Genomic DNA, 13,814 nt, shown 5'->3' with positions numbered 1-13,814 from the left:
TATAACTCATAGAAACAATATATGGACTGGGCTTGTTTTATATCTTTATTTACAGGTTGCCCATGTGGGGGGGATCCTCATACAGAACTGTGCCTGATGATAGGGGCCCAGTAATCTGCCTATTGTTTTAACCAATTGTTTTAACCAACTGCTTTCCTCTTATGTCTATTGTCAGTTCTCCTGATTACTTGATTTGTGTGACATTTAAACTAAGTACAGTTGATGCACTTTAATGAAATCTCATAGTAATTGTGGTAACACGTAGAACTGTGTATATATTTGCCATTGTAGATTAACTGAGCACAAAGTGAGTTATTGTGATGGTGTACATAACCTTGAACCTTAATTATATAAAGACTGTTTTCACTAATAGTGTGTGGACATTCCTTTGTGGGTGCTTGGGGACTACACTGTACTTAAGAACCAGCCTGCATCGCCTCCTGAGAGGTAGGCCTTGATTGCTCGCCCACGTTTTACCAAATAGAGAATCTTGGCTGGGGTCCTCTGTGCCTCTCCTCTACCATTTAGAGAGCCGGAGTACAGACACCCCCCTCCAGTATTTACAGTCGCCATGCAATATGGCCATCTACCCTGTAAAAAAAGCAAAGGGGGCCAGTTGGAGGATGATTCAGGATTTGCGGCCCACACAATAATATTGTTGAGGTGGAATTTCTGGTGATACCAAATCCTCCCACCATTCTCTGTAACATCCCTACTGGGTCGACACACTTCACAGTGAGTGATTAAAAAAAAATGTTTTTTTCTCGGCCGCCTTAAGCCCCGATTCTCAGTACCTCACATCGCTTACGTATCGAGGTCAGAGATTTGAGCACACAATGTTACCTCAGGGGTACTGCTAATTTCTGAGTGTCTTTATTTTATTTATGTGTCATTTATATAACGCCTATACCTTTTAAAAAAGCATTACAAAGTGCTCCAACGCAGGGAGGGTGAAAATGAATAACAGAGAATAACATTCTTAATAGACATTGGTATATTCAGAATGGGCAAGTGCAATGCGTTTTGGTGGTACAACATAGGACATGAGGACTACAAACTAACAACATAAGACAAAAAATATTGCACGTGTCTGACGGTCGTTACAATAATGCAAGAGCTAAACATGAATGAAGTAGAGAGCGGAGGGGAGTGTAGGGTAAGACAGAGAGTAATAAGTGCAAGAGACAAATGGGAGGAGAGGGTGTGGAGGCGAAGGCACATTATGTACATCCAACAAAGTGGCTGCAGATGAAAACACGCCAAAATACGAATGATAAGGCAAGGCACACAAACATATATAACAAGGTGGCTGCAGATGAAAACACACCCAAATGTGAATGGTAAGGCAAGGCGCACACACATATAAACAAGGTGGCTGCAGAGGAAAAGTCACAGTAGTTTGAACGTCAGAAAGAGCTGCCTACTCGCGAGATAACCAGCAGGAGAGGCAGTAGTTAAGGTGTGCAAGGCACGAGGGAGCACAGTAAATCCCCTAAGACCAGGTGTGTTCATCGGGATGTGCTGCGCAGCTGGAACAAGGAAGGGGCATTCAGACCAGCCAGGCCCGGACAGGCATAGACATAGGTCTTTAATAGGGTGGTTCAGATGGATCTGCAGAATTAACATGTGTCCAGTACTGTTCGGTATGTGGACGATCTATTAGTCCATAGCACTTCAGAGGAGCAATATCAAGGAGACTCAATAACGCTCCTCAAACTGCTTGCAGAGGAGGTGTACAAAGAAAAATTGCAGTACTGCTAGACAGAGGTAGTACATTTGGGGCAAGTAAAATCACCAGCAGGAAGAAAGGTAATGCCAGAGAGAGCAACCGCAGTTCAAAATACGCCTCAGCCAGTCACAGTGAGTGTTTGGGGCTCTATAACTATTGTAGATCATGGATCTTTGACTACTCTAGTTACGTGAGGCCCTTACTGTAGGGACTCAAGGAAGCGCAGAAGGTGAAAGGTCTGATAGAGTGGTCAGAGGAAATGGAAACTTGTTTTCACGGTCTCAAAGCGGCGATCAGTAATGCTCCGGTATTGGTGACCCCGAATTACAAGAAAACCTTTCTTTTCTCATTCGAACGGACAGGTGATGACAATGGTCCTGACCCAGCAGACATTGTTAGGCCACAAACCTCTGGCGTACTATAGCGGACTCCTAGACCCAGTGATGTAAGAACAGTTCCCTTGTGAGCAAGCTTTAGTGGCAGCGACTTTTGCGATTCAAAAGTCTTCACCCATTACTATGGGTTACCCCGTGACATTGTACTTGGAGCATTCAGTCTTTGCAATTTTGAAAAAATCCAAATTGACGTTGACAACCCAAAGTGTTTCAAGATGCAAGGTTATTTGATCAAATTAGATATCCAGTTTATTCAGGAGATGTGGGCCAAAAGTGTGGCAATTTTTTATTTCAACATGTTAAAAAATCTCATGCAGTGTTACTTAGTCAATCCTGCAACATTTGTAGCTGAACCAGTGAAACCTGAGGACATTGTTCATGATTGTGCCACTTATGAGGGAGACAAGGAAGAGACGATGAATGTTAAAAAGGATGCCCTGGAGGGAGGTGAGGTACTTTATTTTGATGTGTCCTCAACCATCAATTAGGACACGGCTGAAGGGCATACGCGTGCAGCTGTAGTGGGCCTTGTGGATGGGGAATACCGGGACAGACTGAAGAGATGATTGCCTTTGCATTACTCTGCGCAAGCAGCAGAACTATTGACACTTATAGAGGCACTAGAAAATGAGTAAGGGGAAGCCAGTCACTATTTATTCGGACTCTGTGCACGTCACCTGAACTGTACATTCAGGGTTACGGAGGTGGCAGAGAAGAGGGTTTAGGAGGTCTGATAGAACCCCTGTCCATCATGCTGCACTACTCTCTCCACTAATTTAAGCGTTAATTTTGCCTGCAGAGATAGGGCTAGTTAACCGTACTAATCCAATAGCTCTCGGGAATGATTCCGAAGACAAGGAGGTGAAGAAAGCAGAGTATTTAATGTTTACAGGTTCCTAGAAAATGCCGGTACAGTTGCCAGCCCCATACACCGCTGTCTTTGTGCTTCAGGTCATAGAGATGCAGGGGTAAGCCCCTAGGGAATAACAGGAGCTCTGGAAGTTGGGAGGATGTGTTTTCTCACCCACAGATTTGCTGTGGAGACAGGAGGTGATGGAAAAGGTGTTAATGCCTGTAGAGCTGCTTCTTTTGACTCTGGAGCAATTACATTACCCTTTGCACACTTCTCGGTGACAAATTGCAGCAGAGCTCCAGGAGGAATGGTTTATTCCAAACCTCCAGGAACAGGTAAGTAGATTTGTTGGAAATTGTGTAGTGTGCAAAGAGTTCAATCCCGGAAATACCATGAGGTCAGTAAGGGAAGTCTTGCCTAGGCCCTCTGGGCCATTCAGGGAGCTCCATATAAACTTTGTGGATATGATCACGAGGTGCAACAACTATCTACACTTAATTGTGATTGCTTGTCCATTCTCCAGGTGGCTTGAGGTTGGTCCCTACGTAAATCTTGATGCTGAATCAGCCACACGATTTCTGGTGAGAAAGGTATTTCTGTGGTGGGGAATTTGTGAGGTCATAACTGCTTCACTGCTGAGCTTTATGCAAGTCTGTTAAAAAAGGTCGAGCATGCTCGTCCATAGCACTTAAGGGGTTAAAATCCGACAATGGAACCCACTTTTTTAAAGCCTTGATCGCAGAAATGACTTCGCTTTTGGGAATCATGTACAGTTTGGGCTCGGTGTACCACCCGTAGGCCAAAGGAATTGTGGAGAGGCTCAATGGGGTCCTTACTGTCTGGTTAGCAAAAGTTTGCACTGAGTTTAAAATGTCTTGGTATTACTGTCTTCCCGTTGCACTGTTTTATTTGAGAAATCAGCCAGGAAAAGACCATCATTTGAGCCCCCATGAAATCGTGAAGGGGCGTAGGATACACGCACCCCTCTCACCTGCACTCATGGCATCAGCTGCACACAAGACCACAGAGGTCCTAGGCATGGTGTTTAGGGAGTATCTTTAGGCTTTACGAAGAGTGTTTAGATTACATCTTCACAGGTTGTGTATTCTCACCAACAGACTACAGGAGAAAACGACAAGGAAACTGACGATCAACGCTAACCACAGCTGCTCCTGGGAGACTGGATCTTTATTTGTACTTTCATTCGTTATTGGAATGAGCAGAGTTTCCATGGGCCTTACCGTGTATCTGCGCAACTTTGACTGCTGTGAATGTGGAGGGCAATAAGAAATGGATCCACCTCAGTGATAACCTGAAGGGATACCACCACCCCTCCACCTGCACAGGAGCAGGCATAAAGTTAAGTATGCCTTAAGGACCCGTCGTTCATTCCAGTGAAAAGGGTGGTGCGAACAAAGATCTGGGTCTTGAATTTCTCTGTTTAGAAAAAGAGAAAAAAATCTAATTTATAGTGTGTGTTAAAATGAGTGTTTATTTGGTTTTTCTGGTTTTCTTGTCATGTGTGAAGATGACAATGGCCCTCATTACGAGCATGACGGTCTGGGAAGTACGGTACCGGTAAGCATGCCGGTACAATACTTCCCGGACCGCCCTACTACGGGCTCTGCTCGCGGGAACCGTTTCACCCACGTCAAATGCACTGGCACAACCCTGAATGTACGGGTGCATCCGACGTCCCCATCCCCATTCAGCCCTATGGGGCAGAATGGGGATGGTTAGGCCCTTGATTCCGGCACCTGAAAATGGCCAATTACCGTGTCCACCTAACTCAGCATGACCCGGTTCTTTCCCATTCACGGGTGCCTGAAAAAATGCAACTCCGGCGGTTGCCGTGCCGTTTTTAACAGCACAGCTACCGCCAGAGTTGTAATGAGGGCCAATGAGTGTAAATGTAGAAGGTTCAAATTCATCTAGTTTTAGGGAAATTGAAGATGTATTATTAAGAGAAAAAATAAATGTTAATATTTTTTTATAAATGATGGGGATGATGAATTGGATCCCACAACAAATGCACATGGTTTCACAGTCGATAATGTCTCGTATAGTCAAATGAGGAAAGTTGGGAGAGAGAGATCAGTAGGCTATTGCTACATCTGCTCCTTCATCCCCCATGCTTCTGGTGTCCTTAGGGTGTTTATCCCAAATGAAGTAGAGGTAGCAGATGCACTATGCCTAGTACACCTGACATTGTACAGGGTCCAAGGGCAGTTTAAAAGACAATCAGTAATGGCATCAATCATACCTATCGAGGAAGACTGTTCAGTTGCCGATTCTAAAGTGCTGAAAAATATATATTGTGTATCCAAAGAGCCCGAATGAATCTAGAAGGGGCTATTTTTTCTAAAAATCGATGGGAGCAAGGGGTGAAGAGTTGCAAAGAAATGAAGGAATTCTCAGAAGAAGGGGTGGCATGAATAAACCAAGAATGTGGGAATGTGTGGAGAAGTTACTTGCGGCATCTGACGTGGCTGTGTTTTAAGGGCAATAGCACATTGGCACAAATGGGAACTGCAGCCGCACACTTCACATCGCTGACCTGGCTGGAGGTACGGCTGCCATTCTGGAAAATATTTGGATCTGGGGATTGAATGCATACCTCCAGCCTAGCGAGGTGTGTGCATTTTTTCTACACTCCACGTGCCAGTCCTCATCATCCCTGAGGAGCACCGATCCTTGCCCATCCAATGGACAAAGCTACATCTGTGCCCCCTTTGTCTCCTGTCCCCCTTGCATCCCCTTCATCATCTTAAATGGACAAATCAATGACCTTGTTTGACGATGGCAATCAGGAACTATTGCAACTAACCAGAGTTAATGGGCATTTCTGATCAGTACCGGCTGTACCAAACTTTTTTCACTTCTCTTCTCGCACCTGGCATCCAAACCTCGGCGAATGCCAAGTGGCTCCAGATGACCAGATATTAAATTTTATTGTTTGTCAACACGTACGGGTCAGCGTTTAGTGCCATCAAGGATGAGTTACGGGCACTGAGACTAATGACTTTGCAGAATCGTTACATCCTTCAGTACTTGCTGCACATTTGTGCCTCCCAATGACACAGAGAATGGTTGCCTAACACAAGCTATCACTGCCTTGCATAAACTCAGAGTAATCATGAAAAATGAGGCAGGAGTTACAAATGATTCGTGTTTAGATTCTCTTTTCTCTCGGGTACTTTCTTGGATGAACCTCGCTGTGAAGATCTTTTTCCCTATTTTTGTCTTTTTTCTTATTATTTTCTGTTCTTGTCAAATGCTCTTATGACGTTGTTCTGCCGAAAGTAGCTACCATGATGACTGTGACCCTGTGCAAGGCTAGGACCACTACCACTTCATCTCATATGGGTGCTCAGAATTAAGATGTTTTGTGTTCTCCACCAAGTTGTGATGATAGCGTAGAGCAGTCGGTATATTAGACACGGTGAGGGGACGAGTTGGGATTGTTCAGCGGAGGAATATGCTCATATTGGGACTGGTGTGAGAGATGATTGTAGAATTGGTCCTCAAGTAGATAATAATGATTTGTTAGTTAAAGTTATAACTAAAGGGGGGAATGTTGGGGTGTCAGGAGAAGTCCCCACGAGTAAGAGGGGTTCATGTTGCATATTGATGACTGGGGGTGTGGCAAACTGAGCGTGATGTTACAATTTCATATGTATTCAGATCCAGCGTAGTTAATTATGGATGGGATTTGTTACTTTAGTGTTACTTTTTGTTTACAACTGATACATATTCAGGGTTCGAAATTAAGATTCAATGACCAGGAGTTAAAACCAGCTCCTGGGTGTCAGACATCAACCAGTAGGCAGGAGCTACCACTGGAGTACCAGTAGCGAGTACCCAGGGGACCCCAAATCTTACCTGCACAGTAGATTTACACTGTAACTTGTCCATTGTGTATGATTCATGTTTAAATGTGTACTAGATGTGCCTTAATGGTTTTACTTTGAGTATTTGAAAATGCTAATAATGTCACATATGCATGATTGTAAGGCAACAGTGGCCTGTGGAGCCAAAAGTAGCTCCTTGTAGCTGTTGATTTCAAGCTAACCAGACTCTGCTATGCTAAAAGCAGGAGCGAAAAGCGAAATAGCTCCCAGCTCCCCCCATTTGTTAACCCTGCATATTAGACTTGCATGTGCGCAGAAAGATACTATGTTAAAACCGCCAAATGTAACATGAACACGAATCAAACATGAGGTGCTCTGAAGTATGCAGAAACAGAGACACAGTATTTTTAAACCTGCATGCGAAGAAAGATCCTATACTGGAGAACTCATTGTAATGAAGAGATCATATTTATTAAACAGATGTACACACTGGGAAATGTATAAAGGGGATTTATAAATCTGCAAGTAGTGGGGTTTAGTGAATTTATTCGGGCTTTGTAGCTGGTAGTTTGCACAATGCATTTTAGGTTACTGGTAAGTTGTAGTTTTGCAGGCTTCATGGTTGACAGATAAATAATGAGTAATCGAGCAGAGGGCCAGCCACCAAACAGGATACCGGTTTATGGCTTAGTAGTTCCCTAAGGAACAGTTGTAATATTTCACATTGCATTGAAGTCGTGTAGACAGGTTTGGCCATTTACTTGGGCCAGATATAAAGACGGAGTGAGATGATGCCTGAGGCCATGGTGTCCGGTACTCCGTTGTTTTCTGAGGGTGGAACTAGAGGCCATACATGCTGAAGTGGTAGTCGTATAAATTAGAATGTCATTGGGGACAGTAAACCAGGGCGGATGAGGTGGCAATCACTAGTTCAAAGCAAACCTGTTTGCCCACATTTTCCTCATATCACTATAGTATCCATGCTGACTATGTGCAATCACACTTAAGGTTAAAGGCCTCAGGCCAGTTGTTACTAGTAATTACTTTTGTATGTGATTGTTTTATTATGCCATGATGCCGCAACCTACCATGAAAGAATCCCAAGCAGGGGTGTCCTAAGACTATGATGTGAACATGATAGTAAAGATTGTAAATGGCCAATGAAACGGGAAGAAATGCCGAATGTTTGAACTTTTTTGTGTATGTTTTCACAAATTATGTGTGGTGGTGGATTGTAATAATGTATCTGGGATTGTTTTAACTTTTGTAAGATTGTATATAATGTATCAACTGATGAGGTTCATTGAGAGTTGGGTTAGTTTGGTTCTGCAGCACCATCTAACTGCTCCCCGGATGATTGTACAATAAACTTGCTTTATGTACAAAACATGCACTCGTTCCTCAGGTGGTGGGCCCGCTTTGGATTAAGGTAATTAGGGGTCCCCCCACAGCTTTCTGTAAAATGGTGCATGTCATCATAAGCACACTTTATATTTGGTGCAATGCTGCCAACCATAGGCCAGTCCTGCACAGTGAAACCTTTATTTGCAAATTACTGCAAACAACAAGATTTGTTTGCAATAAATGTCAAATAAATGTTTCAAACATCCCCATACTTACCAGAAAGGTTGAGTACCATGCGTACGGTACTTGTCCTTTAAAAGATCTCATCAATGTGAGTGGGCAAGTAGATTTTGTGAGCCATGTCCCTACCTCATTTCAAATGTCCCTTGAATTGTTTGACTCATGACATATTACTTTCAAAACTCCCTTGTTATTCTTCAGCGGATTACCTTATTTTTGTACTTTTGCTTACTGCTGTAGTGTTTTGGACTTTGTCACCTAGGCACAGCATGCATAAGTAGGTTGATTTCCAGCGGGTATCTCAAGCTCTCTGAGGCTGTGCTAGGGGTGATGTGCACTCCCCCTGAAACCTACGTGAGAATTACCAAGGGTGTAGGATGACTAGTTTGGGGGATGTGTGACTTCTTGCTATAAATGTCAGGGGCCTTAGCAGTCATGCTAAACGCTCCATCCTCAGGATGGACTTCAAGAGAGCAGGACTTAAACTACTGGGTGTGCAGGAGATGCATTATCCCATGAACAGGAAGTACCACCTGAGGAGCGCCGGGAGTGATCATGTATACATGGACCTAGTAAGAAAAGAGTTTTGGAGATCTTGGTGAAAGCAGGATTTCATTATTTCATTTTGTGCTCCAAGCAGGGAGATTCCTTTTTTGTCAAGGGCGTCCATCTGGCAGGTGCGATGATTTTAGTATCATTCTATTGTGTGAATTTGCACAGGCCCAGTTCTGGGAAAAAACAAGGCCTTTACTTGAACAATTTATGGAGGAGTAGCTGAATTACTCTATTGATTTCAATATGTTATGACCAATGCCCATTATCGCTTGGGCTCCATGTGAAAGGGTTGGGATGAGTCTCAGGGGCGGGCCTGAGCCATGTTTCGGGCAGTGGTAATGGAGGCAAGGATGTGTGATACACCAGAGGGTGATACACCAGAGGGATGGAGGTTTCTCCACTACTCAGCTGCCTACAATTCTTATTCTCGGACTGACCATTTCTTTTTGGGTTCCAACACTTTGTATCAGATTGCAGGTATGGCAGTCTATAGTATGCCATTGTCGAACCACACTATGGTGGTGATGATGCCGAACAGCTGGCCTACGGAAAAGCTTCATGGGAGGTGGATCTGCAATTACCATTTATTGCTGGATTACATGAGGATGAAGGAGACAGCTGAGGACATTAGAAACTATTTTGAAGGTAACGATTAAAGGAGTACTCCCTCTGCTCCTTGCCGAGGGTGAGGAGGAATCTCATAAACGTAAGAAAATCAGCAAGGCACTACAGAGTGAGTTGGAATAACTCCTTTTCAGTGAAATGGAGGGGAGCCTTAAATTCCTCCAGCAGAGGTATTACAAAAAGAGCGAAAAAGCAGGTAGTCCATTGTTTAGTAGATTGCAATGCCGGGAACATTGACAAGTTGGTCCGGGATGCAGGATGAGAGTAGTGAGGTTAAATGGGACATAGCTTCAATTAGGACCCGATTTGTATCCTTCTATACCACCTTATATGCAGTTGAGGGGGTAACGTCATGCAAGTCTCCATAACGAGTAAGCTTGATTTATGGTGTCCCATATTTCCAAGGAGGAAATTCAAAAAGTGATTAAAGGAATGACTGGACTGCTCTCCATCGCCATTTCTGTTTTCTCTTGTGGTGAAGCCTGTAGTGTATACTATGAGAGTGAGACAGTGTGCTAGAGGGGTTCAAGTGTGTGCCTACAGTTTGTAGGCTGTCCCCATTTGCTGATGAAATACTTGTACATTTGACCAACCCCAGGATGTCTCTGAAAGAAGTACTGGCTGGGATTACTCCATATGGAAGAGTGGTAGGATTCAAGATCAGTTGCTCTAAGTCACTAATATTTCCATTAGGGAAAAAGATGCTAGAAAACTGATGCCTCAGGGAGAGAGCAGCTTGAGGATGGTAGTGGGCAAATCTGGGGGTGTTGATTCTGATGGAGGTGTTGCAGCTGAATGTAGTTAACAATTCCCCCTTTGGGAGGTACTGAAAGGAGACCTGGTTAAGTGAGACATATTGTCCTTTTCTTGGGTTTGAATGATGATGTCCATTAAGATGACTATTTTGCCCTGCCTTATGTTTTTATTTATGATGCTTCAGGTTATAGTTCCAGAGCTATATTTAGGGACATTGAAGGGGCCGTATCTTATTTTATTTTGTTGTGACATACAGCTCTGATGGGGCTGAGGGTCCTCACCTTACTGAAAGAGAAGGGGGTGGTTCTCCTTAGATATTGAAGCTATTTTAGCTGGAGAAGTTGTGTATTTTGGCAGATTTTCCATAGGCAGATGCTTCTTGGTGTTGGATTCCTCTTGAGGAGCACTGGACCTGCTCTCCTTAGGTTAAGGGATTATTTATGGGTGCCAAAGAGGGCGCTCTGCCTAGTACGCTTCATGACCATACAATCTTTTTGGTCGTGTGCGAGTCATGGATCATAAGGGCCATGGTGGTTAGGCTTTCATCATGGTCCTCCTATTTGACTTCAATATGGAATCTTTGGTAAGGATAAGGCCGAAATGGGTGCGGGGCTTGAATCCGTTGGCCAGTTGTTCAGAGCAGAGGTGTTTAAGTCAATTCTAGAGCTCAAGGAAATGTTGGGCTGAAGAAAAGGGCAATTGATCCCTTACATCCATATGAAAGGGAAGGCACATCAGAGGGCATGGCAAGGAAGACAGGGAACTTGTAGAGTTAGAAAAGTTAGGGACGCAGCACAGTACTAGGAAGGGTATTGTCTTGAAGTTATACAGGTGTCAAATGTATGAGCTGGCGAATGCTGCTGCTAACTTAATGAGGATGCGGAAGAGACATTTAGGAAGGGCATCTCTGAGGAACTATGGGGTGAAATCTTTTTCTCAATATTTAAGGGGGAGGCACCTACTCACGCCATTGCTCTCCCTTTCTGGGTCTTTTATTGATGGCATAGAGTTTCGAGTATTTTGGCTAAAATGTTTGGCTTGTCCTGTGGTTGCGTCCGGTGGCAGTGCAGATAAATCAGACTTTTATCATATGTGGTGGTGCTGCCGATGGACCCAACTATATTGGGGAGAGATCCTTAGTTGGATCAAGGATATTGGTGGAATTGGCATGCAACTTGATCCTCTGACAGTTCTTTTTGGGATCCCTTCCATAGTAAGACTTCCTAGAATGACTGGGGCTATGTTGGGGGTGTCGATAATGGCTCTGGCATAGGTGCAGAAGAGACACTCGCTTCCCTTTTAGCAAGAACGTTTTCTTAAAGTGTGGGCCTCGGCATTCTCAAAAAGTTAACATATTGGGTAAATGGCAATGCCCCTATCTTTATGACAGACTGGTGGCTTCTTATTATGAGTTACACGTTACAACCCAAATTCGATCAAGATTTGTTGTGATATATATTTTTTGGGGGAAATAAGATTTTATAAATGAAATGCCACTAAATGCCATAGATGAATGTATGTTTTATATTATTACAGGATGCTTTTCAGGATGAGTCTGCCTATTTCTCCGAAGAGGAGTGGGAGCTTTTGCAAGAATGGCAGAAGGAACTTTACAGGAAAGTGATGAAGGAAATTCACCAAGCTTTGATCTCCTTAGGTAAAGTTACTCTGAAGTGTAGCTATTTTATATGCTGTGTAAAATGTTTGGCATCCATTTTCAGAATGATCCGAATGTGCACTTATCTGATGTCTTTCATCTATCCAAAATAATTGACTCACTATAAACTATACCTGCATTTATGGCAGGGGTAGACAATTGACCCATGTCCAAAAAGGGTGTATTTCAGTAATTTCTGTCTCGTTGGAACTCAGTGCAATGCTCATATAGATGAAGATGGATGAAAATTACATTAACAAAAAGCTCACTAGGAACTTGTGCTAAGATTAGTGTACACACCTGATGAATGATGTGATACATTTTGTATCAACAAGGGACTGAGAGCAACATGGAGCTCTTCACAACACCACCAGATGCACTCATTCCATCTGCCTGAGGCTGTCTGCCGAGGTCAGGGGACCTACAAGAAGTATTCAGGGTCGATCTACAAGCTGCTCATGGGACCCTGTGACACATTGTATGGAGCAAGTCTCTTAGAGGACTCCTGTCCTGGGGTGTCCAGTTAAGGGCTGAAGGTAGGATTATATTTAAACCATGCCCCCTGTAATGGGTGCCATTTTGCAGCGTGAAGCCCACTTCGCAGCCCTCCCTCCATCTCCTTAGCTTTGTCCTGTGATCCTTATTCAGCAACTTTAAGGAGCAAAAGATGACTGATTCCCTGTTTCCTTTTTATATCTGTTTCCTGTTGAAGCACTTCCAGGTTACTTTGGGTATGTAAGCACTGTCGTTTGGGTGTCCATTTGCCCGGGCATCCAGAGCAAAGTGAGGACAGAGCTAGGGGCTGCTGCTATATCTTTCTCTATTTCCTTCTCTGTTAGCTTCTGGATATCACAAAAAAGCCTTGCATAAAGCAAACAAACATCCAAACCAAACTCCAACACATCACTAAAACAACTAATTGCATACACCTACATTCTTCTCAACTGCCACGCTACACCTGCTCACACACATTAAATTAATGGACACACATTCATTATATACTCATGATATACTCTTCCTTATAGAAACATGTCTCAAACCGCGCCATACACCTAGTATCCCTGACCTGCTTCCCCTGCAGTATATTCATCCACCACAGAGACTGCCCACACAAACAAGGTGGTGGAGTTGTCATCATATTTAAAGACACACTTTCATTAAGTAATCCCACTCCCTACACATCCTTTGAAGCACTCTCACTTCTCCCCTCCTTTTAACCCACACTCCACCTTTATTCACCTCATTTATCACCCCTCAACACACAATCCCAACTTCCACACTGACTGGACTGATTTGCCTACTGTCAACCACACCTCCCCCCTGCAACAACATCCAGTTTGGTGACTTCAACCCTGGTAGTTCCCTTCTAGACACCAATCCGATACTAAAGACTATCCTTGTCCACTTGCCCCTCATGACCTCACACAACTCATCACCTATCTCACACACTTTGCTGGCAACTCCCTGGAACCTTTCATCGCAAGCAGAAGATCATGTTTCCATACCAAATCGAATCTGGTTATCGTGGTCTGACCATGTTGCTGTCCCCTTCACACTCACACAACTACACAAAAGGCCACCACCTGCCACATATCCCCTTCACTCCACAGTCAAACAAACCAAACACATTACAGACATAGCCCTAGCACCATTCATACCACTCCCCCCTCCCTGCACATTCCTCCATCCTACTGAACCAATTCAACACCATCATCACACAGGCACTCGACAAAATTGCACCCCTCAAATTTTAAAAACGTCAGGGTTCAACAGTTCTTTCCTCTCTATCAAGCAGAAAGACAGGTGCCTA

The 13,814-nt window shown here is 43.8% G+C and overlaps 1 protein-coding gene across 1 annotated transcript in view; it reads left to right on the top strand.

Annotated features, from left to right (window-relative positions):
• The window catches only part of LOC138487920 (zinc finger protein 37A-like), a 291,426-nt gene that overhangs the window by 63,722 nt on the left and 213,890 nt on the right, over positions 1-13,814 (top strand). The window contains exon 2 of the mRNA XM_069614546.1: positions 11,884-12,004. Within this exon, the coding sequence (XP_069470647.1) occupies positions 11,884-12,004 (121 nt within the window). The remainder of the gene's footprint in view (positions 1-11,883; positions 12,005-13,814) is intronic.

The sequence above is a fragment of the Ambystoma mexicanum genome, chromosome 9 (genome assembly GCF_040938575.1).
Source record: "Ambystoma mexicanum isolate Mex_15411 chromosome 9, UKY_AmexF1_1, whole genome shotgun sequence".
Taxonomy (NCBI): domain Eukaryota; kingdom Metazoa; phylum Chordata; class Amphibia; order Caudata; family Ambystomatidae; genus Ambystoma; species Ambystoma mexicanum.
This window is presented reverse-complemented; position numbering and strand designations above follow the sequence as displayed.